The 27,896-nt window shown below is 32.5% G+C and overlaps 1 protein-coding gene across 1 annotated transcript; it reads right to left on the bottom strand.

The window, feature by feature from the left end:
* Positions 1 to 405: 405 nt before the first annotated feature.
* Positions 406 to 27,185, bottom strand: LOC134244708 (uncharacterized). Its single transcript, XM_062726964.1, has 5 exons — positions 26,420 to 27,185; positions 22,196 to 22,259; positions 1,648 to 1,754; positions 628 to 830; positions 406 to 540 (listed from the first exon to the last, which is right to left on the bottom strand). Exons 1-5 carry the CDS (start codon positions 27,183 to 27,185, stop codon positions 406 to 408), a joined length of 1,275 nt encoding a protein of 424 aa, XP_062582948.1.
* Positions 27,186 to 27,896: the final 711 nt, after the last annotated feature.

Consider the following 27,896-nt stretch of genomic DNA (forward strand, 5'->3'; position numbering starts at 1 on the left):
ACACATCAAAACCTTTGTCTAGGTAATCCATCATGACGTGGAAAGAGTAACTAAAAGAACAGCAGGAATGCATAAATTTTATTTATATGTCAGATTAAATTACAATCATAGCAACTTCTGAACATCATATGAAAACAACGTTACCATTCTTATCATATTATACTGAACTGCATATAATGAAATATCTATAACGGTTACTGGAAATTATTGATAATAAATTACAAATATTTATTTTCTTAATACGAGAGGCATTAGAATGATGTGCTGTCAAGTAATTGTATCTTTATTTTTCTTATATCATTAGTTTTCTAAAATTATTGATTCGAGTAAGATTTTTTTTATCTGGAGAAAGTGGGAAGTTGTTCAGATTCATATAAGAGTGAAATAATCGATGACATGTTAGTTTCAGTCTGATCCATTGATCATTACCACAGATAATGTTGTATCTGGAATGTTTGAGTACAGATGACCACCATCATATACTTGTATCCACACTCTGTCCCCAACCTGTAACTGGTGGACAACAAGGTTTGAGGCTGACTGATGGATATACGCAGAAGTTGGATGGACATAAGCCTAGACTCCTGCCTTTGGTGATCCATTAATCATTATTTGTGTATAAAATACTTGCTGATGTGCTGCCACATTAGTACAGAATATGATGTAGAGTCCAGTCTTTGGGGCAGTAAACACTCCTGTTGTAGGGTTGTATCCTCCTCCCACCTGGTATATGAATTTTGGAAATTTAACAATATCTCCACTTGCATATGTATGTTGCCCGTTTGTCTCTCCTAAAATTCCAGCTGTAAAAGCTACATTGGATTGAACACCTAGTAAAAATACACAAACAATAAAATGGAGTTCTATAATTGTCATGAATGGTAAATTGAAATTTTATAACAGGTTCATATCTCTGTGTAAAATTAATGCAACCAATTACCACAAACATGATATTGTATGATGTATGTCTATGTGTCAAAAATGTTTTTTTTAAAGTCATAGGTTCTGTAAGGTCTATTAAAAGGGAATGTTGCAAACTTGAATATCTTTTATTCAATTGAGGGTAGTGTTTGCAGTCTAATAATTATTGTTCATTTATTTATAGGAATTAGTATTATTTTGTAAAACAAAACAAAAAGTTTATCTTGAATGCATAAACCTGTACCGATTATTCAATAGTTTTATATACAATGTATTAAAAACATGAAATGTGTGAAACAGTTTAGGTTTTAAAGCTAATTATAACATTTTTACGTAAAATGACACTATGCATAGATCAATGAATTAACTATTTCTTTTATGTCCCTTTTCAAACATAGAAATAATGTAAAGTGGAGAAAGCATACATTTCGTGAGAGAACTCACATAAGGAGAAATTAGGTTTTCTTAAATTTTACAGTTTAGAAAACTAAGTGGGAGGAACCTCAGAAAAGAATTAAAATATGAATAAAACCCTTATCCCCCATTGCAAAAGAAAAATGAAATAAACTTTATTAACAGTTTTATCATTATCTTGTCTTGTATTTAAAAAAAAAATATTTTTCAGGACAAATAAGTCCCTTAATTAGTAAAAGTTGCTCTCTTATTACACTGTACTTATCGTTCTTTTCTGAACAAAAAGAAAAAAATAAGAGTAGGCATACGTACGATTTTTAAAATGGATAATTGTATTATTAAGTTGGGTGATCTCATTTTGCTGTGACTTTGTCAGTGCTTGGATCTCACTCTTCATTTGTTGCTTCTGTGCATCCAAACTGTAAAGAGATGTTGTTAGCCATGCTGATCGAGTTCATTCATGTCCACTTCACTTTATCAAATTAATATTGTCGACATTGCAACATGTGCAATCTAGACAATTTTAACACGATATATTGTTGAAATTGTTAGTACTTCTATATAATTTATTGACATTGACAACAAGGCAGTGTCGACAATGTTAAGCTTTTCGTGCATCATTATGATGTGATCGCATTGTTCACAATGTTTACGCGATATCGAATTTACATCCTCTATATTGATATTATTTCTACATTTAATGTCGACGTTCACATCGAATTGTATACAATGTTGATATGATTTCGAGTGTACTTCGTCTACAATGTTATAGTTTCCGTGTCAACATCGTCAACAACGCAATGTAATAAATGCTGATTTGAGACTGAGTTTTCATCGCGAACGTTGTGCTAAAGACGATGTAATTTATGTAAACAAGAAGAAAAGGTTTAATGTTTACAAGATGTTGACTTGATTTCGCCCAAAATTGCAATGTCGACACTGCTAACAATATAAACAAGAAAACAGAATGCAACGTTGAAACGATGTCGACTCAATATCGTCCAACATTGCGATGTCGACAATGTGAAGGATGTAAATGAACAAAAAAACTCTAAAAAGATTTCTACTCGATATAGTCAGTGGCGGATCCAGAAATTTTGAAAAGGGGGGCCCGCCCAGTTTCAGGTCAGGGTAGGGTCCCACAGCCGCACCAAAAAACATTTCATTTATTAAATATTGTGTAATTTTTGGGACACAAAAGGGGGGCCCAGGCCCCCTGGCCCCCCTCTAAATCCGCCAGTGATAGTTTAACACTGCTATAGAGATAAACAAAGACTTTGTCCAACATTGCTATATCGACAATGTATTCAAAATAAGACAGTGCAAAGTCGACACATCACCTGACATTTGAATGTTAAAAATTGTTTCAATAGTTAAAGTTATGATAATAATAGAATGAGGAGCAATGCGGAAATGTGTTTCATGAATAGGAAGGTATATATACAAAGATGTCCATAATATCATTAAAGTATCATGCGCTCCGAGTACCTCGCTGTGTTATTGTGTACATCCAACAGAGAAAATGATAGATATCTGTCTCGTAGTTCCAGGTCTGTGATTGTGGCAGACATGTTGTTCATCATTTTGTCTTCAATGTGTTTGACTGTCTGCTCTATTTCAAATGTAAAGATGTTATCCAGCCTTCTTATGTCTTCTGAAGTAGACATATTGTGTTGTATAAGCATGGAAGTAGAATTCAAAATCTGAATCTGGTCTTTCAGCATTGTATTCTCTGGAAGTAAAAATGCTGTTGTTGAATTCAGTTTTTCATTTAAGCAAATATCATGCTGTGATGGATTGGTTGAAGAATTCAAGTTGTCTAGTCTTTCTTTCAAGATTTTGTTTTCACTTTCTAACAATGATATCTAAATTTGAGCTGTCTGATTCCGTTGCCTCAGTGTCTAAAACCCTTCCTCTAGTAACTTTTGTTGCTGTTCAAAACGCTGATTTTTTAGAGCTTGTTGTTTTTGATCCATCAATATAGAATCCAATACTCTTTCTAAATGAAGAAGTTGTTTGTACACATCAGGATCAGAATGTCCATTAGATGCCGACGCATTGGTTTGCCCTTGGAACAACAGACTCTCTGCTTCTAAAAATGTACATAGAAATACCATGAAGATGCTTGAAATCCAGTGCATTTTGGTAAACTGTAATGGAGCTCAGTCATTCAAACACGTTTAGCCAGATGATGTAGCTTTATCAAAAATAAAATTATTATCATCTGATAAAACAAAATCATATGTAATCCTTGATAATTGAAATCTTTGACCTATATCAAAAGCTCGGGTTATCATTCAGGTATTGCATTATCTAAAACTATTGATTTATTTACAATACATTACGTGAACTACATAAATGTTTAAGGAATGACTCTTAGATCAGTTTACGCTTTATAATCCGCTTCGCAGATTATAAAAACGCGTAAACTGACCAAAACCAGGTTATCATTGAATAATTTGGCCAAGAATTAGAGTAATTCCTTATAATTTAATTTTAAAATAATTAAACAATTGTGGGTGTAAAATTGTGCTGATCATTATGAGTTCAAATTTGCCGCTCAATAATACATCCCTAGTAACGGAAGTGATATGAAACAAGGGGAGGTAATAACTGATACACAGATCTAGCAGCCGTGATGTTTGTTTATACGAGGTAAGATCGAGCTACTATTTGAAGTTTAGGTTCATTTGTTAAATCTGGAATTTTTCATGAATCCAAAGGACTGAAAATGAGGGGATTGCATGGATATAGATGATTCAGCTGGTTGCAAAGGGGGTGTGTCCCCATACCAAACCGGATTATTGAGAAATATTTTGCGTTCCTTTTTGGAAGTCAACCAATGAGAGACTAGAATACAAACAAAAATTAATTATTAGAAAATGTTACTAATAAGATAACATTTTTCCCTATTTGATTTAAACAAGCGAATTCAAAGATTTGTGGTCCCCCGCTTTCAGTGTCTTAGTTGATGGAATGCCATTATTTTTGGCATATTGTGTCAAATATTAACGCCCTATCATATGTCATTAAAATGTAATTGTCATGTTCTAAATTTTGAATTTACCGGAATTTGATTCCCCATTGTTTCCCTCACTACCCCAAAGGGCCATGATTTGAATAATTTAAATCTTTAATACACGATGATGTTTACATATCAATATGGCTTAAAATAGCTTTTCTGATCTTGGGACTTTTCCTTTTATTTTTCAATGTAAAACTTTGATCCACCATTGTTGCCCCAACCTACCTTAGGGGGTTATGATTTGAACAAATTTAATTCTACCTTACCCCAAAATGCTTCCATATAAATACTAGTATCACTTATCAATAACCATGGCTTTGCTTTTCTTGAAAAGATTTAAAATATATTTTAATCTGACTACTATTTAGGGATAGTGCACGCAAAACACAACACTATTATATAAATAGTAGAGCATGGGTTATATAGAGCTAGAGACAAACTGACAGGAAGCATAATAATTTATAATGTGTGTATAATTGCATCACAATACTAAAGGACAAGATAGGGTATTGGCCGAATCAGGCCCTTTATTTGATTTTAAAATGAGAACACTGGTAAAATTGTGATAGTTTGTTGTTAAGAAGTTAAAATGACGCTTGCTTTAAAACAAGCACTAATTTAGATTCAAAGCTAACTTTGAAGCAACTAGAGGGTGCAGAAGTAGGTCTTTTGCATTTTACAGAATTTCCTCAATTCTGGTGGAATTTCATCATATTCATCATTAAAAATAGAGCACAAGCTTGCCTATCTGAAATTTTTACACATAAACTGCATCTGATATGAGTGTATAAAATATATAAATTTTGGTAGATAGGCAAACGTGTGATCTATGTTAAACGAAACAAAATGCGCTGTAAAATCGATGAAAATTTGCATAAAAATGAGAAATTTCGAAAAATTAACCTATTTCCTGACCTCACTGTGACCCCTGTATATTCTAAATCTTAGAACTAATACTCATTTTGTGGCAGGGACAACAGGTTTTTATGGATAAACTGTTGGATCATTCTGAAAGACATCCAAAGTCTGGGACCAAATACTGGTCTTACCCTATCTTGTTCTTAAATGATGTTATTTTCTCCCTCGTTTCACTCCTCCGCAAATAAATATTTTCTTGACTAATTTATTGAAAAACAAAGAAAAAGAATATACTGTAGGATTGTTGCGTTCGTTACAAATCGCATTTTTATTCCAAAACATACAAATCAAACTCAAAAAATTTTACAAAATAAACAATGCAAGGGCTGGGAGGGCAGGGAAAGCCAAAGACTTACTACAACCTGCGATTCTTTGTAACGAACGTCGCATTAATCGAACATTCCCCGGTAAAAGTATTTATAGTGAGCGCTAAACCGCTCGTGCATGAAAAACCAGTTTCTTTAGATACGAAGTTACACGGAGAATACCGAAGTAAAAACGTAAAGAAATAAATAGAGGAATGTCTTAAAATGAACAGTGGAAAAAGAAGGTGTACACATTATTGATAACAACATTAAGAGTATGTCTATTTTGAAGGTCGAAGTTGAAGGATTAGAACAAAATGACTTTAATTCAGGTCCATTACAAAATGTCATTTACAGCAACATGTAAACATTTAATGGATACAATATAATACTAAGAAATCATATCAGTAATATTGGAAACATCACATTTGGTGGTTTTTAGTGAATTTTTAATGTTCTTTCATATTCATTAGTTATCGGTTATTGTTGATTTAATTCAGTCGGCATTTTTTTCAATTTATGAAGTAAGTTTCGGTTTAGAATAAAATAAAGCACCAAAAGACCTTGTTGGTCTTAACCTGATCCATTGATCATGATCACAGAAAAGGTTGTTTCTGGAGAAGCTGAGTACAGATGACTACCACTAAAGACTTCTATCCAGACTCTGTCACCCACCTGTAACTGGTGGACAACAAGGTTGGAGGCTGATTGGTGGACATCTATATTAGATGATCCAACATAAGCCATGACTCCTGCCTTTATGGAACCATTAATCTTTATATATGTCCAGAAGGTTAATATGATCATCTGCCACATTAGTACAGAATATGAGGTAGAGTCCGGCCTTTGGGGCAGTGAATACATGTATTCCTGTTGTAGGGTTGTATCCTCCTCCAACCTGGTAAATGACTTTTGGGAATTTAATTGTACCTGTATATGTATGTTGCTGACTATACTCTCCTAAGATTCCAGCTGTGAAAGCTACTTTTTTTTATTGCCCCAGCAGTATATGATTACATGAATGGCGCCAAGGTTGGGGAGCCCTGGACTCACCAAACTGACAAACAGAGGAATTTAAAGACATTACAGTGCATAGTACATATACATACAATATATATGTATGAAAAAAAAATTATGAAATCTTATGATGTATACATTGTAGTCATACTTTTAAGATGAAAAATATTTCCAAGAAATGACATTAACATCTCTATGATATATGATAATGCTGATCAAATGACTATTCACTTTATCAGGAAGTATATATGAACATGTTACATGGCACTATTATTTGTTAATGAACTAATTTCAATATGAACACTGTAAATTCAACCAGGACAATTTTTCAATGAAAAAAAAAAAAAAAAAAAAGACAACTAACAAATCCTTTCACACCACATTCATACAATATGTGTATGTATCGACAGATAAGTTATCCAAAAAAACAAACAAAAAATGGATAGCATAGTGATTTTAAACAAGTACATAATTATTATAAGCATGTGCAAGAAAAATTTAACCATTAGAAAACAATGAGGAAAAAACACCCCATCTCTTTTCAAATATAGGCAAATCATTATTTTTTTTATACATAAATCTTTCAATTTTATAGTAATAACTAATTTCTTTTTTAGCTCCATCAATGGTTGGTAATGTCTTACAAAGTCTTTTCTTATAAATATGTCTTTTTACTATACATATTAAAAGGTTCAGTATAATATGGTATTTACCATCTCTACCAAGTATAACATCTATAAGGTTTATTTCAATGTTCTGGTCACTTTTATCATTTATCCATTCTACCAGATTATTCCATAATATATCAACATATAAACATTCCCAAAACAAGTGGGTGATCGATTCAGGATGCATACCACAAAAAGTACAGAGATCAGAATTTACAATCCCTATTTTTTTTAAATAAACATTAGTGCTCAAAATTCTATGAACAATTCGATAATGAAACCATCTAAGTTGCACATCTTCAGTGATACTAAAAATAATCTTATTATGAGTTTTCCACCACATTTGGTTTACATTCAAATCTAAAGCATTTTCCCATTTACTTTCATATTTAGGTTTATTCCATCTAGAAGAAATTAATATATCATAAAAATCTCTTGATCCCTTTTGACTCTTGAAAATTGTTTTGAAGAAACTGGGATAATAGGGAGAGTTATAAAGAACATCCTTAACAGTATAAGTTAAATTCAATTTTCTGACATTTTGTATGACACCATGAAATAGTGTAAAAGGGGTTGACAGATTATACACCTCACAGAATTCTTCAAAACTCATAGGCTGGCCATCAGGAAGAAACAAATCTTTTATGTACTTTACACCTTTTTCAGCCCAATGTTTAAAGTATATACAGTTGTTAGATATCTTAATATTGTCATTGTACCAAAGAGGATCTAGCATAGACAAGCTGTCAGACTCGATTATATTTCTTAATTCGTAAAAAGCATCAAAAACATCTTTCCAAAAATGATTTGAAATTCTATTGGAAATTAATCTTGTAAAACTGTTACCATAACAGGGAAGGAATTCTACTTCTGGTGTTATACTATAAAGCAAAGTTTTCCATGCAGAAGCATTAACATTGCTAAACAATCTACGAATCCATGTAATTTTTAAACCCTTACAAAAATCTTTAACACTTATCATTCTTAAGCCACCTTTTTCATGGCACTGTATTATACAATTCTTTGCTACCTTAGGAGGTTTATTGCTCCAAATAAAATTAAAAAACATTTTCTCAAGATCCTGTAAAAATTTAAGGGGAGGATTCGGCAAGGAAATTAACAGGTGGGTAATTTTAGGAAAAATGATTGACTTTACTACTGTAATTTTGCCGGCCGTTGTCAACAGTCTTTTTGACCAAGATCCAATTATTTTTTTCATTTCGACAAGTTTAGATTGGAAATTAAGTTCATTCATAGAATTTGGGTCCAAATCTACAGAATAAGTTATACCTAATACAGTGAATGGTTCCTGAGACCAATGGAGATTAAAATCTGAGCAAATATCAACCTTTTCTTGAGACATGGAGCCAATTTTTATGCATCTAGTTTTTTCATAATTTGGTTTAAGACCAGAATATTTAGAAAACTGATCAACCAGTGATAGGGCACAAGTAAGAGAAGCTTTTGTACCATCCAAAAGGATGACTGTATCATCTGCATATTGCAATAGTCTATATTCATTTCTTTTAATAAAAATTCCTTTGATAGCAGGATTGTTTCTTATCATAATACCCATGATTTCAGCGCAAAGTACAAATAAATAGGGTGAAATGGGGTCCCCCTGTCTACAACCTCTTCCAATATCAAAAAATTCTGAAAATATGCCATGCTGGATTACACATAACTTTGCATTTGAAAACAACAATTTAATCCACTTTATGAACTTTTCACCAAAACCAAAGAATTGTAGAACTTTAAAAATAAATCTCCATGAAACTGAGTCAAATGCTTTCTCAAAATCAATTAGAAGAATAAGTCCTGGGATCTTTTCCTCATTACAATAGTGAATAACGTCATAGAGTAGTCTAGAATTTTCACCAATATATCTATCTTTAAGAAATCCCTTTTGGTTTTCATGAATAAGCGAGGGGAGAACACTTTTAATTCGTTCGGCTAAAACACTGGACAGCAACTTATAAGTAACATTGAGAAGAGAGATAGGTCTCCAATTTTTCAAGTATTCTCTGGGTTTATTTCCCTTTGGAATTACCGAGATTATGCCTTGAGTTTGAGTCATTGCTAAACATCCTTTATCATAACTGCAATTAAATGAACTTATCAAAAATTTGCTTAAATCAGACCAAAAAAATTTCAAAAACTCTGTAGTGAATCCATCTGTTCCAGGGGTCTTGTTATTTTTCATGTTTTTCAAAGCATTTAAAATTTCAGACTGGGAGATATCGTTATCTATTAGTGATTGTGTATTTGTGCTGAGTTTGGGAACTTTGCAATCTACTAAAACTGTGTTTAAATCAACATCAGTTAGTGAATCATCTACATTTTTATATAGAGACTGATAGAAGTGTTTAAGATTGTCTAATATTTCTTTTTGATTTACAGTTGAGTTACCTCTACTATCAATAATTTTTGTTATATTTTTATTTACATAGTTTCTTTTTTCTAGAGCACAAAAATATTTTGTTGGTTTTTCACCATCCTCAATCCATTTACTATGTGTTCGTATCAAAAGCCCTTCTAGTTCATATTTTCTAATATTTTCAAGTTCAACCTGTAGCTCATCCAGTAAATTTCCATAAATTTGTAGATGGTGCATGTTAAACATTTCATGCATAAATTTTACTTGCATTTGAAGAAGTTCTTTCTTTTTTTTCCTCTCTCTGGATTTTTTACTGGAAAAGCAGATTGCAAACTCTCTAATTTTCATTAAAATAATTTCTAGTAATAAATTATCGTCAATTGTTAGTGTTTTCACCTATCAAGTATTCTACCTGAGTATCAGAAATAATTTGTTTGACCTTCGTAACAAAATCAAAATCTTTCAACAGCGAATTATTAAAGCGCCTAAAGCCTTTTCCTTTAGAAAAATTGTCAAATCTTAGTTGAAGTTCAATTATTGAATGATTTGTTCTATAGCCTGGGAGGATATTTACCGTATCTAGTCTTGACATCAGTTCTTCTGATATTAAAAAGAAATCTAATCTAGCCTGCTTGATAGGAGATTTTTTAGCCCAAGAGAACATTTTTAGATCTGGATTGCAAACGCGCCATGGGTCAACTAAATTGAATCTATCCTTTAATTTTTCTACTTCAGATTTACTTTTTGTATTATTTTCACGCACATAGTTGTAACAATCAAGATCATAATCTTGTACAAGATTCCAGTCCCCACAGACTATAACAAAATCATCTTCAAAATCATCAATAATATTTGCAAGATCAATATAAAAATCTGGATTATCTTTGTTCGGGCCATATAGATTTACCAGTGTAATAGAATATCTATTGTCAATGAAGATACTTGAAACAATATAATTTCCAAGGGGATCAAGTTTGACTTTTGAAATTCTGGCTTCTACTTTGTCATTAAAAAGTGTTAAAATACCTCTTGAGTCACTGGACCCTGAACACATCAAAAAATCAAGTCCCCATTGCAAATAAACACTATCTCTCTCATTTTCTGTACAGTGTGTGTCTTGTAAGCAGTAAAATGTTGCATTATGTTCTCTTAAATATTTAAAAACATCTTTCCTTTTACTGTGATCATGTAGCCCTCTAGAATTCATGGAAATAATTTTAAGCTTACTAGCCATACTCAGTATACAGATTCCAACAAGTATTCAACATACACATAATTACACATACACAAAGTTCAGTCATTATAGACTTCCTGCATACGCTTAGACGAAAACATTCCTGAAAAAAAGCGGAGAGAGAGAATTTAAAAACAAGATGTGTTTGTGAAACACTATGCGCCGGGCGTCAACAAAGTTCGAAAAAGCTATTTTTAGTATATAGGTCACAGTCAAGGTCACAAAGTCATTGACCTTGGTGTTGTTTGTAAGAACTTAATTAGTGGGGTCTGCATACTAAATATGAAGTCCCTATCTCCTATGGTTCAGAGCATATAGGTCACAGTCAAGGTCACAAGGCCATTGACCTTGATGTCATTTGAAGGAACTTAATAGTGGAGTATGCATACTGAATATGAAGTTTCTAACTCTTATGGTTCAAAAGTTATGACAAACAGTTGAAAAAGCTATTTTTAGCATATAGGTCACAGTCAAGGTCACAAGGTCATTGACCTTGATGTCATGAAAGAACTTTATTAGAGGAGTATGCTTACTAAATAAAATCTCCTATGATTCAAAAGTTGTAGAAAAAGCTATTTTTAGCATATAGGTCACAGTCAAGGTCACAAGGTCATTGACCTTGATGTCATTTGAAAGAACTTTATTAGTGGAGTATGCATACTAAATATGAAGTCTCTATCTCTTACGGTTCAAAAGTTATGACAAACAGTTGAAAAAGTTACAAACAGACAGGACAAAAACAATATGCGCCCGAAAAAATTCGGGCGCATAAAAAACAAAAAAGAAACACCATGTTATGTATAAGGGCTGCTTATGAGAAATAATTACAAGTCTGTATACTTCATCCAGGTCGTTTCAGCGGGCTTACGGTACTGTAGCTCCACGTCATTTTTCACCTCGATTATACGCGTTTTGAGACCGGATTGTCTATGTTAATATGCTTCTTGGGACAGGATACCACGTTTTTTCTTAAGATGGCTGGGTAAGTCTGTTCTCACAGCTATCCCTTTTGATAAGTTACTGTTCCTCGCCTTTGATAGTATGGCATTGCGGTATTCCATCCTGGCGAACTTCACGATTATGGCTTCTGGTGCCGACTCCTTATAAAAATTGGTGGTCATGTTGTTCGGGTTTCCCGGGATACGGTGAGTATTCTGGATAATCAATTGTCGGATGCTCTCCTCATCAATGCCTAATTTCTCAGTAAAAAACTTTCTGACAACTTCTGCAACGTTTTCTTTTTCACTTTTTTCCACACCATATATGAGAACATTATACTTCCTAGACCTTGTTTCTTGGTAGGTAATGTAATTCTTCAGCTCCTCGACTTCTGACTCCAGTTTCTCAACAGCTTTCAGTTTTGAGATAGAAGACTCCATGTCTGTAACCCTGTCATCCTGATTTTGAACAGCTTTCTCAAGGTCGACCAGCTTTTGGTTAAATGCACAAAATTTGTCGTCGATGGATTTTTTTCATAGTAGTCAACCGCTCGTCAATGTTCTTCTCCATCGTTCTGAATAACTGTTTCATCAATTCCTTTAGGTCATTATTAGAAATATCCCCCTTCTCGCCTTCTCTGCACTTCCTGTGTCTTTTGACTCACTCTCTCGAATTTCCTCTGCTGAAGTTTTCTCCGGTTCTTTTAAGAATTGATCAAGGGCACCTCCTTGAGCTTTTTGACTAGTCCTACCTTTTCCTGGCATTCTGTGTTTGAACACGGCCCACTTCAACTGTCTGTTATAGCACTCAAGCCCTTTAAATAGAGAAAAAAAAATCTCGCGCCACTCGACACGTCTACATCGTACCCTGCACGCACCGGAAGACATATAATACACATAATATTTCCTGAGGCTATTGCTCCAGAGTCATCATATTATTTGAAAATATGTTATATTTTACAGTCTCGCAAAACTATTGAGAGTGAGCACCTGAATTATGAATCAATACAATCCTCACCCCTTAATTCCAAAAATGAAATGTTTTTTTTTAGCAGCAATAGGATATAAAATTACACTAGCATACAAAACTTCCAGTGTATTTTGAATACGGGTTTCTGCTCTATTTGAAATAGTGAAAAAAAAACACAGCTTTAAACATTTTTTTTTAAACAAAATTTTATACAATTTGAAAATAATGATATATTCTATGACGTCATTTTATGGATAAGTCTTATATATATTATGTCACCAAACGTCCAAGTAATTTGAAAAGCATCTGAAATTGAAATACTTATGTTTTCAAAATTTCACAGGTCTAAATTTAGGCCTAAAGTAAAAATTACAAATATACATACGATTCTTAAGATGGATAATTGTATCATTCAGTTTGGAAATGTCATGCTGATGGGAATTTGTCAGTGTTTGAATCTCACTCTTCATCTGTTTCTGCTGCGCATCCAAACTGGAAAGGAAAGACGATAGATGTGCTGTGATATTGTGTACGTCCAGAAGTGAAAGTGATAAATATCTGTCCCGTAGTTCCAGGTCTGTGATTGTTGAAGATACGTTTTGCATCATTTTCTGTTGACTGTCTATAATCGTCTGCTCTATTTCAAAGCTTAAGATGCTCTCCAGTCTTTGAATAATATTTTCTGGTATTGTCAAATTTTGTTGTGAAAGGGATGAAGAATTGAAGTCGTCTAGTCTTTCTCTCAAGATTTTGTTTTCACTTTCTAAAAATGAAATCTTCATTTGGGCTTTCTTAATTTCTTCCTCTAATAACTGTTGCTGTTGTTCAGATTTCTGAACTTATTGTTTCTGATCCATCATTATGGAATTTAACACGGTCTCCAGATGAAGAAGTTGTTTGTACACATCAGGATCAGAATGTCCACTAGATGCTGTGGTAGCATTGGTTTGTCCATGGAACAACAAACTCTCTGCTTTCAAAACTGTGCACAGAAGTAGTATAACCCAATGCATCTTCGTGATTTGCATAAAAACTCAAACAGACAGGATAATAAAGTGGCGTGGCTTTATCTTAAAGCAAAATAAAATTATCTGATAAAAATGAAATCATGATGCTGCTAAATGATCACTGTTATATTTAACCTGTATATTAAAATTACTGGTAACCATTTATGTATATTTAAAAAAGAATAATTATTGTTAAATTTGTAAAAAAAAAAAAAAAAAAAAAAAAAAAAAAAAAAAAAACGCACCAATTCCAAAAACAATGTTCCTTAAAAAGTTAATGTGTTGGGTTAACCTATGAAAAAGACATTTCTGATCGAAATTGCTCATTTTTTATGTTAGAAAACCTTTTCAAATATCATTCCCATCTCAAGAACCACTGAGCTAAAATCAATAAAAATAGTAGCGTAAAGATTTCTTAGGTGAATTGTAATCATTTTAATTCAAATTTATGGGTCTGAACTTTCCTAGTGCGGTCAAGTCAGTGGTGTTTTCAGACCCATTTTCATGATTTTCTGTTAAGTCTAAGTTGTAAGTACTGGAAATTTATATTATCCCCCCCTACAAAATTGTTTTTTTTTTCTCATCTTTATATTGTGTGTCTGTTTAAAATATAAATGTAATTGTTACTAATACTTTTGAAAATTAAAAAAAAATCATTTAAACGTCACAAAATGGCAACACACGATAAACTGTTTTACAGACGTTTTACTCATTGAAGAAGGATAATATAAGATGTTGTAATGATGAGAGGATTATGGAAAGAAATAAGCGTAGAAATTTCTTAGGTGAATTGGAACCATTTTTATTCAAATGAAAGGACAAGTCCCATTTCAGGCAGTGTCATTAAAGGAAATTCAAGTTTGACCAATTTTCCCCCCCCCCACCTTTTGAAGTAAAGTGGAGCTATTGACATTATTATGAAAATTCAGTCCTTTATCTATAAAAATAAGAAATCCACTGATTAATTGAATTGAAAAAGGATCTTGCAAGCAATCTCAACGAGGTTTGCTCCTTAGCTTTCAAGCAAAGTTTTATCTTGACCTCTGTTTTAAAAATTCTACATATTAATGTTTTAGTTCTTACAATTAATTTCGATTCTATAATGCTAATTTAAAAAAAATTATTCAATCAAAACCCCATAATTAAATTTCATGCAGAAAACATTTATGGAGGAACTATATTTTATGGCGGTATTTTTTTTAGAAGAAGAAACCTTACAAGTTTGACAGACCGGAGATGTACAGTGCCACCAATTGATAAAACTATATCTTTATTGCGCACAAAAAATACATTTTTTTCGGTGGGTGGTGCTGTAGCTCTCCGGTCGGTCAAATCAATATATTTTTTTCGTAGAGCTACAGTTCTGCAGCTAGAAGGATTATGAATATAACCGCTAATACTTCAGTTAACACCTCTTCTTTGTTAAGAAGTGTGAATGTACTGGTTGGCAAAACTATTTAAAGAAAGGCTTCAAGTTGGTAGGTTTTACATTTTAACATAGTACGATAGTCATTATAATTACGAGTAAAATGATATACAGTACACCTACTATCTCTCTCGCTGCTCAAAGATATTGCTAAAAATAGCTTAGTTTACACATGCATGAGAGCTCACACAAATGACATCACAATAGCCTTACTGTAGAAATAATTTTTCATGCCCTGTTCACACGGGGAATTTAATTTGAATTAAATGTAAGTTACTGTGAATTAGCTTAGCGTTCACACGGAGAATTTAATGCGAATTAGTTTAACTTGAATTAATTTACTGCGAATTAAGTTACTGCGCATTAACTCCGTGTGAACGATAAGCGAAGCTAATTTGAGTTCAATTTTGACGCATGCAGAAGGCCAGAATTAAGTCACAGGACACATTTTGGTGGTTTGATATAGGTCTCTGTGCTATATTTGGTTCAAAAATAAAGGAAAAGTATGTTAATTTCCAACTGTATACCTGTAGCCACTATGATAAAACAAATGGATGGCTCTGCATGCATACTTAACGTGATTTACAAATGACGTCAAAATAGGTTTTCTTTATAACCTTTTTGTAGAAATAAAATTTTAATTCGCATTAGTTTACTTCGCTTTAGCTGTCGTGTAATTCGCATTATAATTTACATTAATTTACTGCGAATTAAACGCTCCTTGTGAACAGGACATTAATTTGTAGTAGTTTACTTTGCATTACCTGACATGGGAATGTAATTTAATTCGCATAAGCTTGATTCGCATTACTTTACTTCACAATAATTTATTGCGAATTAAACTTTCCATGTGAACAGGATATAATAAATCAATGCACAATAAATGCAATCCATAAATGAAAGATGTTTTATAAATTTGAAAAATCCACCAAGATACTCTATAGGTAACTAATTTAATTAACTAGACACAGGTTTCTCTGTTATGCAATTTCAATGTTCCAAATCATGAATAGAATTGCATTCTAAAGTCTTGTGTATCTTTAGGTGTTCAGTCCAATGTAGCTTTTACAGCTGGAATCCTAATACAGGTACAGTTAAATTCCCAGAAGTCATATACCAGGAGGAGGAGGATACAACCCTACAACAGGAATATTTACCGCCCCAAAGGCTGGACTCTACCTCATATTCTGTACTATTGTAGCATATTTTCATGAAATCTTCTGGACATATATAAAGATAAATGGTTCAGTTATGACAGGAGTCATGACAAATGTTGAATCAACTTCTATGTTAGTCCATCAGTCAGCCTCCAACCTTGTTGTCCACCAGTTACAGGTGGAGGGACAGAGTCTGGGTACAAGAACGCAGTGGTAGTCATCTGTACTCAAACGTCTCAGAAACAACTTTTTGTCATCATGATCAATGAATAAGATTAATAATATCTTGTTAGTGATGACTTTCATTGATATATGTGTTTGAACACCTTCTTCACACTGCAGAGATCAAGAAAAAAAATAATTTTTCTCAATTTAATAATTACAGAAATTTAATGATCTACGAATGAACACTCTTTTCACAGTATATCATACTGATACCTCTCATATCAGAATGATAATGAATAATTATTTTATAATCAGTCTTTATCTTCTAAATTCACCAGTTCAAACGCACATAAATTAATTATAAATAAAACTCAAAAGCACTTTATATAGGATGAGCTCGCATGCGCGAATGCAACAGACTTTAATAACTTCTATAATACATATCATTCTACCAAAAAAAAAGATTCAAATAAATCGACAAGTCAACATTAATTCGAAAAATATGTACGAAATATGGATACTGGAAGGGGTGGATGGGGCGGGGGATTAGTCTGTTGCAATGTAGCAGCGAACTTCGAATGACTTAAAACACCCAAAAATCTACCTTATATGTGACTAAATCATGCGTAGCACGGATTCAACCTAATCAGCCATAAACAAATGAACAACCAATAGATCTTCTTTACCGATGGACTCAATCTACATAAAAAAGCACACACGTTTTACCATAACTTTTATGAATATATTTATCAATTAAAGATATTTCATTATATGCAGTTCAATTTAATTATGATTAGAACCGTACCATAGTTTTCATATGATGTTTAGAAGTTGCTTGATTGTAACTCAATCTGATATTCATGTATAAATAAAATTTAGGTATGCCTGCTGTCCTTTCAGTTTTTCTTTCCACGTCATGATAGATTATCTCGACATAGGTTTTGATGCGTATGATCATTGATGCATACACTTTCACAGGAAATGTTAGATCTGTGGTTCCATTGGTCACTAGGCTAAATTGTACAGAAATCAACAGGTATAAATTTATACAACTCTTTATCAAATGCAATAAATTTTGAAGATGGATAAAATAAAATTAATTGCAATAAACATCAACATCGTTATATTTTTTTTAATATTAAATAGCATGAGTTCAAAAGAGAGGGGGAATCTGAAACTGTTACAAAAGATAAAAGACAATAAAGAATTATATTTTTTCTGCCCATAATATTGAGAGTAATACGGTAATTTTTGGAGTACTTGAGCAGAAGTTATCTCTTAAAAATCTAGATAAATATTGACTTCATCTACTTCAACGTCAATCATACAAACTAGTCAATACCAACTTTAAACCGCACGTCTTATTTATATACATATATATTAAATTTGACTGAAAAGGCATACGTTTTGCAGCAGATTTGTCGCTTTGAACAGTTAATATTAGCTACAGCTTTGTTTTGTTTGAGCACATAGTGTGTAACCGGTTGACAGGGGATGCTTACTCCTCCATCACACCTGAACCTATCTCTGATTTCATGTGTCTGTGTAGGAACCGCTCTTAAAACATTTTTGTTATGTAATCCTTTGTGTTTTAGTACATTATATGGCATAATAGATTAGGATATTTAAAACCTGTACATTAAGTCACCTGTAACCGTACATTAAGTTGTCAAAACTCTCAATTCTTAACTTAATCGACAGCGTTTTGTCAACTTAATGTACAATTAAAGGTAACTTAATGTACAGGTTTTAAATGTTGAAAACAATACATAATTAAGTAGGCAATTAAATTTTTAATTTAATGCACGATCATGCATAAATATCAAACAATTGTACAAGAAATGTTCAACAGTATATTATCTTTGGAAATGACAAATCCAATGCAAAGAAGACACGTGTAAATCCTGATGCTTAATAACTCTAGAACATCCACATCCAGAAGTTTCTTTATTGAAAAACAAACGTCTCATCCTCATCACAAAAAATGAATGCTGGACGTCGTAGATCCATACCATGAATGTTTAAAATATATCCAAGAGTAATTTAAATTTAAAAAGAAAAAGGCTTATTTCCAGATGAAATGATAATCTCACTAGATGCACTGCAGGTGGAATCATTTTTGGGACAGAGATCACAAATTTTATCTTTTCATACACTTGCTATCATCTGAATCCCTCTTATTTCAATGAATTATTCCAATTACTCTCTGCTGCTATTTATTGTTGGTTCAATTGTAGGATCAAACTGTAATACATTTTTGGCCCATTTTTTCTGCTATAAACTGTTTCCTCAAACTTCATACAAGGGGGTCGCCGTTGTTGTTCTCAAAGAATGTTTCGTATCACAGTGTCTCTTAAATCCTGATTGTTAAAAAGATTTGCAATAGCTTTTGTCAAAACTTGAACACCAACTTCAGAATCTGCAAAACTACAAGCTTCTGCTTGTGTCAACCTACTGTAGAGTATTTACCACTCTTTGGCCCGTATTTTGGAGAAATATGTATTTTTTTCTCCATCCGATGAGGACACCATCTTCACTCATGAAGCTTTACATGGGAAGTGGTCAGAAATTAAGTGAGCTAACATTTAAATCTAAATTTACCTGCCAGTGGCACTGTCCAATCAGTTAAACAATACAGCTATTGTTTTCATCCCTCACTCTCTGGACAATCAAGTGTGTTACGTAATCATAGGAAATACATAACCATCACCTGGGACAGTTTATTAAGTTAACAATAGAGAAAATGTTTTAAGTAGGATAAAGTCCTCAAACTGTCCATTCTGTGAGAGAAAAAACTATTCTCGGCCCTTCGGGCCTCGAACAGTTCTTTCTCTCACAGAATGGACAGTTTTCGGACTTTCTCCTTTACATAACTTGTGTTGTTGAAATGGATTTTTTCTCTGTTCATAATCTTCACATTTCATTCATCCAGAAGTCGTGCGATGCAATTATACACTCATATAAAGTATAAATTGCATGTTTAAAGTAAGCAACTTTTAGACAACAGAAAAATTAAAAGGATGTTGATGGAGTAGCAATTTATTTAACTTGTGTCAGTAAAGAGAAATCTACAAGTTAAAACATTACACTAAAACGATCTGGAATCATCTAGAATGTAAATGAGACAAATGTATGTTTCTGACAAACAAATAATAAGATATATATTACGTCGAATAGTGTAATGAACATGTGTGACATTTTTGCAAGTAATTATGTAACCCATTGATCAAGCAACAACAGTTACACAGTCATATTATCTACTGAAAATTATCCATCAAATAGACCCTCTATCTGCTATTTAACAAATCCTCATTAGCTAGAAATAAACCAACACAGTAATATATCACAATGAAAATCATTTCAGTATTTAGCAGATGTACAACGACTATATAAAATAATTTGGAACGGGATCTTTTTAAAAGCACAGTTTGGAAACTATTACATCGTAATTTACGAGGGTTGATCCAAACGTTTGTGGAATTTCTTTCTAAAATTTTATCGTGATTTGATGAAATTAATCAACAGGCATATTCATAATATAGAGTCATAATGTAACAATATTGGAAAATTTCACCACTTTCCAATTACCAATAAGGTCACAAGAGCTTTCCGAAAATGGATAGTTGGGAAACCCGGGGGAGACTTTAACGTAACGTCAAGTAAGATATGTCACGTCACGTTCTAGAAGCATTTCGCCCAAATGTCCATTTATAACACATAATTCTACAAAATGCCGCCTTTTTCTCCACTTTTTTTTTTTCAAGAAAAGCCTGGGTATCCTCTCTCACCAACTTATCTTCATTTTTTACTCATATTTTAAAATACTACCCATCTTTCTATATGATGTTTCAATTTCAGTAGCAATGTCAAGAACAGTACGGCAGCCGACAACGTCCATTAACGCTTTTGTCTATGGGGATACGTACTTAAACAGAGCCTCTAAAAAGCGACCACACCTTTTATCAACGTCCATGGAAGTTCTGTTTTTCTTAAATTTCTTGTGCCACTGGAAAACCAGCAACTATATGATTTTTCCCAAGCCTATATCAATAATATACACGTTTAAGATAGAGTGATCCCGGGATTTTCACAAAACGTGTGACTTGACCGAAATTTGACGTTATCTAACAACTTAAAGATTAACAAGAAATCATCAACCTATAAACTAAATATCCAGTAAAATCAGTAAACTCTAACACAGAGGTTTATAAAAGATCAAGCAATCGTAAGAATGACATAATTTTCGTTTTTTATACCACATAGGGTGGTTTAATTCTTATTTCACGTATTAAGAATTAAAATGATAATAAACGCGTTAATGTCTCCCCCGCATTTCCAAGCAACTGCCATAAAGTTACTATCCAAGATATTTAAAATGTTTTTTTATTTTAAAATATTCATCAAGTGTCTATAATTTCATTTGTAATTTTCAACCAATTCCACTGAAAAATAGATAAAATATGAAGAAATTCCACGAACTTTTTGATCAACCGTCGTACTATATTTTTTGCTTAGCTATACTACCACTTTACACCACTCTAATTCTAAATCCTATTACCTTTACATGTAATACCACTTTACACCACTCTAATTCTAATTCTAATTCCTTTGGGCCACAAACAATGTCCTGCTTCATTCCTACAAGAACAATCCTTAGTTTTAACCATGATATGTAGCTGCCTATAAAAACATTTAAATTCCGTAAATCTACTCTATATTATTAAAAATCAAGAAAATGAAAATGTGGATGCACATAATAAAAAAATGACATCAGCATTTTATCTGAAATCGAATAACAAAAAATAAATAAAACATAAAATGTCTTGATAGGTAAACAAACCATTAAAAACTATTTAACATGGCTAGTAGATATATACTCTAAATATTGGGTAACAGTACCTGTGTAGGAATTGTAAACTTCATTTATAAAGTTAACAGAGAAATCCAGAAATATTCTTATACAAAACATTATGCACTGGAATTTAAGATTTGTCGCCATTCAATATTAATGTGTTATAACTTTTCATGATTTAGATCATACACAACCATTGTTAATGTAAAACTTTCACAAGATTGAACAAATTAATTTTTTTAGCCAAAACTAACTAAGTCTTAGTAAATATTTTGTAGTTACAAAAATCATGCAGTAATTTTTAACATCAGGCGTTACATATTCAAAAATTCCAGTTCCACATCCCAAAAAATGAATATAATACCAGATAAATCATTAGTGCTCCATTGAAATATACCGGTATCTAGTCAAACAATTTGTTTTAAACAAAACAACCATATTATAAATGCCTTGTGCAATAGCCTACTTGAAATGAAATTTTGGTTATAATGTCAAGTATCTTAAATGAAATTAAGTAAAACACTTCTTACTACAATTCTATAAATAATTATTCAACGCTAAAAAGAATATCTAGTTATTTCCTACCATAGACAAATTTAATCCCAATTACTAGTAGACTCTATCACGACAAAAGATGTCTAATTAAGAGTCATGCATGAAGTTTGGTTCATCAATTAAATCATTGGAATCTCCGTCAGAATTCTATCTCTTCAATTTCTTTGACGTCCTTTTTTGATACTCAGAATAAAGAGAATAAACAAAACCAGAATGCAGGCCCCACAGACCCCTGCTAATACGTACGCCACAATGACCACGGTTTGGTTGGATTTCTCTGGTTTGACGTAGGCATGATTTTCAACCGAACCTGGAATAAGAATAGCAACGTTGATGCACAAAAAGAATGTTATATGTAAAACTAATATTTTATCTAAAATAGTGTACACATGTTCAGGTATGATCTAGAACACTTAAGGTCAAAGGTCAAGTCATTCAAAATATGAAAAAATTTAAGCTCTTTATATAGCTTTTATGTTCTCCGCCAAATTTTAAACATCTTTGCATATTGAATATGTACTCTTAAAACCATTTCAAAGATTTCATGCTTGTTCCCTAAGATTGACCCCTCTAAAAGTTAGTGCCCCTTTCAGCGTAAACCTTTGTTATCGCTATACTCCCCCGAAACTGTAAATCGTAGAAGTACGAAACCTTCACCAATGTCTGCGACTAATTTAGTACACTTTTTAATCTATTCAGTGCGAAAGAATTCGTAAACCGTTAATGCCCCTGACAGTTTATGATGTTTACGAAAAACTAAAAACTTCTTAATGAGAAGTCGTAAAGACATGAGTCTAACTGCATGAGATCCTTTGATCTATGACCTTGAAAATGAGGTTAAGGTCAGAGATCAAGATCATCAAAATATGAGAAATACAGAATACACGTAAGGGGGAGGGTGTTAACTAATATAAATGTGTGAAATAAAATTTCACGCTTCTATTGCCTTGTTTTCTTCTTGAAATACATGTAGAACTCCACACAGAAGCTTGTTTCAATCAGGAATTTTCTTTCTGAACCTGCAAGAAAGTTTAAATTCCAGTCTGGTCGCCTTGAGTGAAATCCATGTTTTCCCATATGCCGACCTACAGACAATAAGCCTCGAGTTCGAACAATATAGGCATACATCATATGTCAAGTATATGACTTTTCAATTCTATGAGTAGAATGTTTTTGTCTTATAGTTTCCATTCTTAAAGACAGATTCTTGTTGAGAAGTTGCTTCATCCTAATTCTTAAGTAGAAATATTTGTTGCTATGCTTGTAATTCTGTTGCTTGGGAAAAAATAACTTAAAATTTCTTTTAAAAACCTTGTCTGACAGTGCCGAACTTGGGCAATAGCAATTCAATTATAAGAATCAGATATGTTAAAAACTTTAATGAATATGCTCTAAAAATAACTTTTATTGCTTCGTTGCTAGGGAAAATTTACTGTTGCCAAGGAAGTAGAAATTCTTTTAAAAACCTGGTCTGGCCATGCCAAACCTGGGCAATAGCAATTCAACTCTAAGAGTCAAATAATATGTTAAAAACGTTAATTGATATGTTCTAAAAATATCTTTCAATGCTTCGTTGCTAAGGAAAATTTACTGTTGCCATGGAGATATCTTATTTTAAAATAGTCATAGGTACACAAGGAAGAATATTTTATGTTTTTTATTTTTTAAATTGTTTTTGGTACTCAATGATTACAATTTATATGATTTTTCTACCAATACTTTAGACTTTCACCATTTTTAATTTATCAAACCATCCATTTTTATTGCCTAGCAACAGCTAGAAAATTCAAATTTGCAAAACTTTTTATTTTAAATTTTAAGAAAGCCTTTCCTGTAGTTTTACAGGAAATAGATGAAACAATTGTACTAGGATGGTGAAAAGAATAATATGTACTTGATTTTTACTAAAATCAAGCAAAATGCTGAATCAGCAAAAAATGGGAAATATGTACCTTTAGCTGTATCTATAGTAAATATATTTAAGAATGTAATTTCTTTTTATTACGTTGTCAGAGCACTTCAAGAGTTATCTTTCTTGTGACACTAAGGAAGAATAGAATTACTTTTTTGAATTTTTTGTACAAAGCCTTCAAAATGGGTAAAATTTCATCAATCTATAAAGAAAAATTGGCCTGTTGCTAAGGAAATTTCTGTGTCCAGGTTTCCATAGTAACAATGACCCAAATTATTTTTCCTTCCACATACATGGCTTATACCCCGAGGAAAATCTGTGAGTGAAATATCATTAATTTCTGTGAACCTCATGTATCACCTTTTATATATAGGCTGCCTGATTCTTACATGGACCTGTACTTAATAAAAGTTTTTTGTTTGTTTATTGTTGTTTTATTTAATCAAAGAGAAAAATCAATATTTATATCGTAAATGCACACATTATAATAAAGACCATTAATCGGAATGTTATATAGCCAATCGTACATAATGAGAATTTCGGCAATGTAAAATAAAATTTTAAAAATTAAAAAAAAAAATGCTTTTTGATTAAGAATAAAATTCATTATCGGCTGCAGCAGTGGTCGATCTATTTGTGGTTGTGTTAGAAAGTGCAAATGGGGAAATGAGAGGTAATTTTTTAATCAGTTCAGTTAAAAAACTTCTTAAATGACAAGTAAAAATAGTGAGTAGAATATTTCAAAAACTTGATTTAAACTAAGTAATTACATTTCAATTTCATTATCATTTTTCATCAGATAATTGATAATTCATGGTTAATAAAAAAAGTTTACAATAGGCACTACCCAGTCCTGGAGTGTGTAAGATATGAAAGGATATCGTCACGATTTTCCGGATAATAATGACATAGAAAAAATGCATGGTGAATAAAAAATTGAAAAGTTTTCAAAACTAGTAAAATGTTTTGAATACGCTCTTTAGCTGCAAATGACACAAAGATGTTTTTTTCTACATTTTGCACCGCGGCTTCTTGCAGCATAGCCTATATTCTGGAGAAACCGTGGGTATTATCACGTGACTAATTGCAAGATCCAGGGTATCAGCATAAACTGCCAGTCTAGGTATCAGTGCATCTTAAAAGGCCTCATCAGTAAATTCTTGCCATTCATCATTGACTTTTGTTTTTACATCGATGAATCTATTTATGAGCAAATGCGTTGAAATTTCTATTTATTTACTTTTTTGAAATTATTTAGTTTGCTTTGAAGACAGCCTGAAATAAAAACGATTCAACTACCGGGGATTCACCTTTGAATATCTTGACGTGCTTTCCTTGCATGGACGCTTTTAAAATCATAAAAGAATTTTTTTTAATGCTAAATTTTGTTTGCGGCCGATTTGATGCTTTGCATCAATTTACTTGTTGTATACGAAATGAAATAAACATTAAGGGATAGTATTTCATGTCTTGCTTTTTACGGAGTTTAATCGGGTTAATTAAAAAACTAATAGATTGAGTATGGTACTCATATTCACAGCCAAGCCCAATATCCCATTTTTCTTTTATGATTGATATACATCCGGATCGCTTTACTCATCATTTCAAAGCTTTATTTTGCTATCTAATATGACGTATGCATTGTTTATTTTTTTCCTTCAGAATTTCACAGTGTCAGAAAAGGTTGTCGGTAAATCTTCTACTACTATTTTTAATTTAAAACAAGATGTGTTTGTGAAACACTGTGCCCCCGGCGGCAACAAAGTTCGAAAAAGCTATTCTTAGCATAAAGGTTACAGTCAAGGTCACAAGGTCATTGACCTCGGTGTTGTTTGAAAGCACTTAATTAGTGAAGTAGGCATACCAAATATAAAGTCTCTATCTCCTATGGTTCAAAAATTATACCGAAAGTTCGAAAAATCTATTTTTAGCATATAGGTCACAGTCAAGGTCAACAGGTCATTGTCCTTGGTGTCAGTTGAAAATGCTTATTTAGTGGAGTATGCATTTTAAATATGAAGTCTCTATCTCGATCTGTTCAAAAGTTATGGCAAAGGTTAAAGTTGATAACAAATAGAATAAAAGTAGGTCAAACTCCAAGGTCAAGGTCAAGAGGTCAAATTTGGTGGTACCCAAAGAAAGGTCATGTCACAAGTAACACACCTATGAATTATGAAAGCCATAGCCCCAACCACTCAATAGTTATGGGTTAGGTTAAAGTTGGGGGACAAACAAACAAACAAACAAACAGACAGACAGACAGACAGACAGACAGACAGGACAAAAACAATATACCCCCGATCTTTCGATCCGGGGGCATAAAAACTGAGAGGAAGCAAGATGTGTTTGTGAAACAATGATGCCACTGTATGAAATTATATTAAAACGAGGGTTGAAGTTCCTCAAATAGACGTCAAATTCCAAGTTCAAGGTAAAAATTGTTGGTATCACAAGAAACACACCCTTGGAATATTAAAGCCTTAGTTGTTCAAACGTTATGGCCAAGATTAATCTGAATCTTTGATTACAGGGGTATAAGAATTTAATAGTGTACATACAATTCTTCAGATGGTTGATTGTATCATTCAGTTTGGTAATGTCATTTTGCTGGGAATTCGTCCGCATCTGGATCTCGCTCTTCATTTGTTTTTGCTGCGTACCCAAACTGAAAAAAGAAGTTGACAGTCCTGCTGTATTATTGTGTACATCCAACAGAGAAAATGTTAAGTTTTGTATTATCATATTCTGTTGCTCTTCGTTTGTCTTCTGTTGCTGCTTGAGCTTGGAAAGTGTATAGTCAAGAATTGACATGTTGCTGTGTACATCCAACAGAGAGAGTGATAAATATCGGTCTCGGAGTTCCAGGTCCTTGATTGTGGCAGACACGTTCTTCATAATTTTTTCTTCACTGTCTCTGACTGTCTGCTCTATTTCGAACTTCAAGATGTTCTCCAGCTTTCCTAAGTCTTCTGATGTTGTCAAGTTTTGTTTTAATAAAGTGGATGAAGAATTCTTGTTTTGTAGTCTTTCTTTCAAGTTTTTGTTTTCGCTTTCTAACAATGATATCTTTATTTGGGCTGTTTGATTCCATTGTCTCAGCGATTTAATCTCTTCTTCTAATAAGGTTTGCTTCTGAGCTTGTTGTTCCTGATCCTTCTTTATTGAACTTAAATCCGTTTCCAATTGAAGAAGTTGTTTGTACACATCCGGATCAGAATGTCCATTAGATGCTGAAGTACCATTGGTTTGTCCATGGACCAACAAACTCTCTGCTTTTAAAAATGTACATAGAAATGCCATAAAGGTGCTTGTAATCCCATGCATTTTGGTATAGTAAAAGTCAATTCACACAAGTCAACTCATGTGATGTGACTTTATCATAAAACAAATTGATTTGTTTTTATCAATTGATAAAAACCGAATCAGATGCACACTTTAATCTTTTATTTATGTTTACCTTGTAATGAAATCACTGGTAATTATTCGTGCATTATGAAGTGATTAGTGATATGAAAAAAATGAATCAGCAGTCAACTATTACATACCAGTATTTATAACAAACTTAAACGAAAACAAATATTTTCCTTCGTTTTGGGTAAATTACTGGACGGAGTCCGTTTAGAATATTTCTCTATGGACAGAAAAAGAATTTTGATAATATTTATTATTTTTAAGCATGATATGTCAATGCCTGTATCATATAAAATATCAGTTTATTTATTTGTTAGTTGGCATAGACAGTATTAATTCTTAAAGTCTTGAACAAGTATGTGGAGTACGATAACACTGTAAGAATGAGGTGAAATCCTGGTGAAAGCAAAATTTGAATGAAATTTCCCAAGGGATATAAAGCACAAACTATACCCTGGAGTATAGCTTTACTACACGTGAATTTTTCAGAATATAAAGATAAATATGCCCTTCTGACACACAAAGTTAAATTATAATTAAATACAAGTTACTGCAAATTAAATTTGAACTGGGTGTTCACATGGAAAATTAAATGCAAATTAGTTTTATTCAACTAAATTTACT

Source organism: Saccostrea cucullata, unplaced genomic scaffold, assembly GCF_032062105.1.
Source record: "Saccostrea cucullata isolate Sc308-1 unplaced genomic scaffold, CSIRO_AGI_Scuc_v1 ctg3877, whole genome shotgun sequence".
In the NCBI taxonomy this organism is placed as follows: domain Eukaryota; kingdom Metazoa; phylum Mollusca; class Bivalvia; order Ostreida; family Ostreidae; genus Saccostrea; species Saccostrea cuccullata.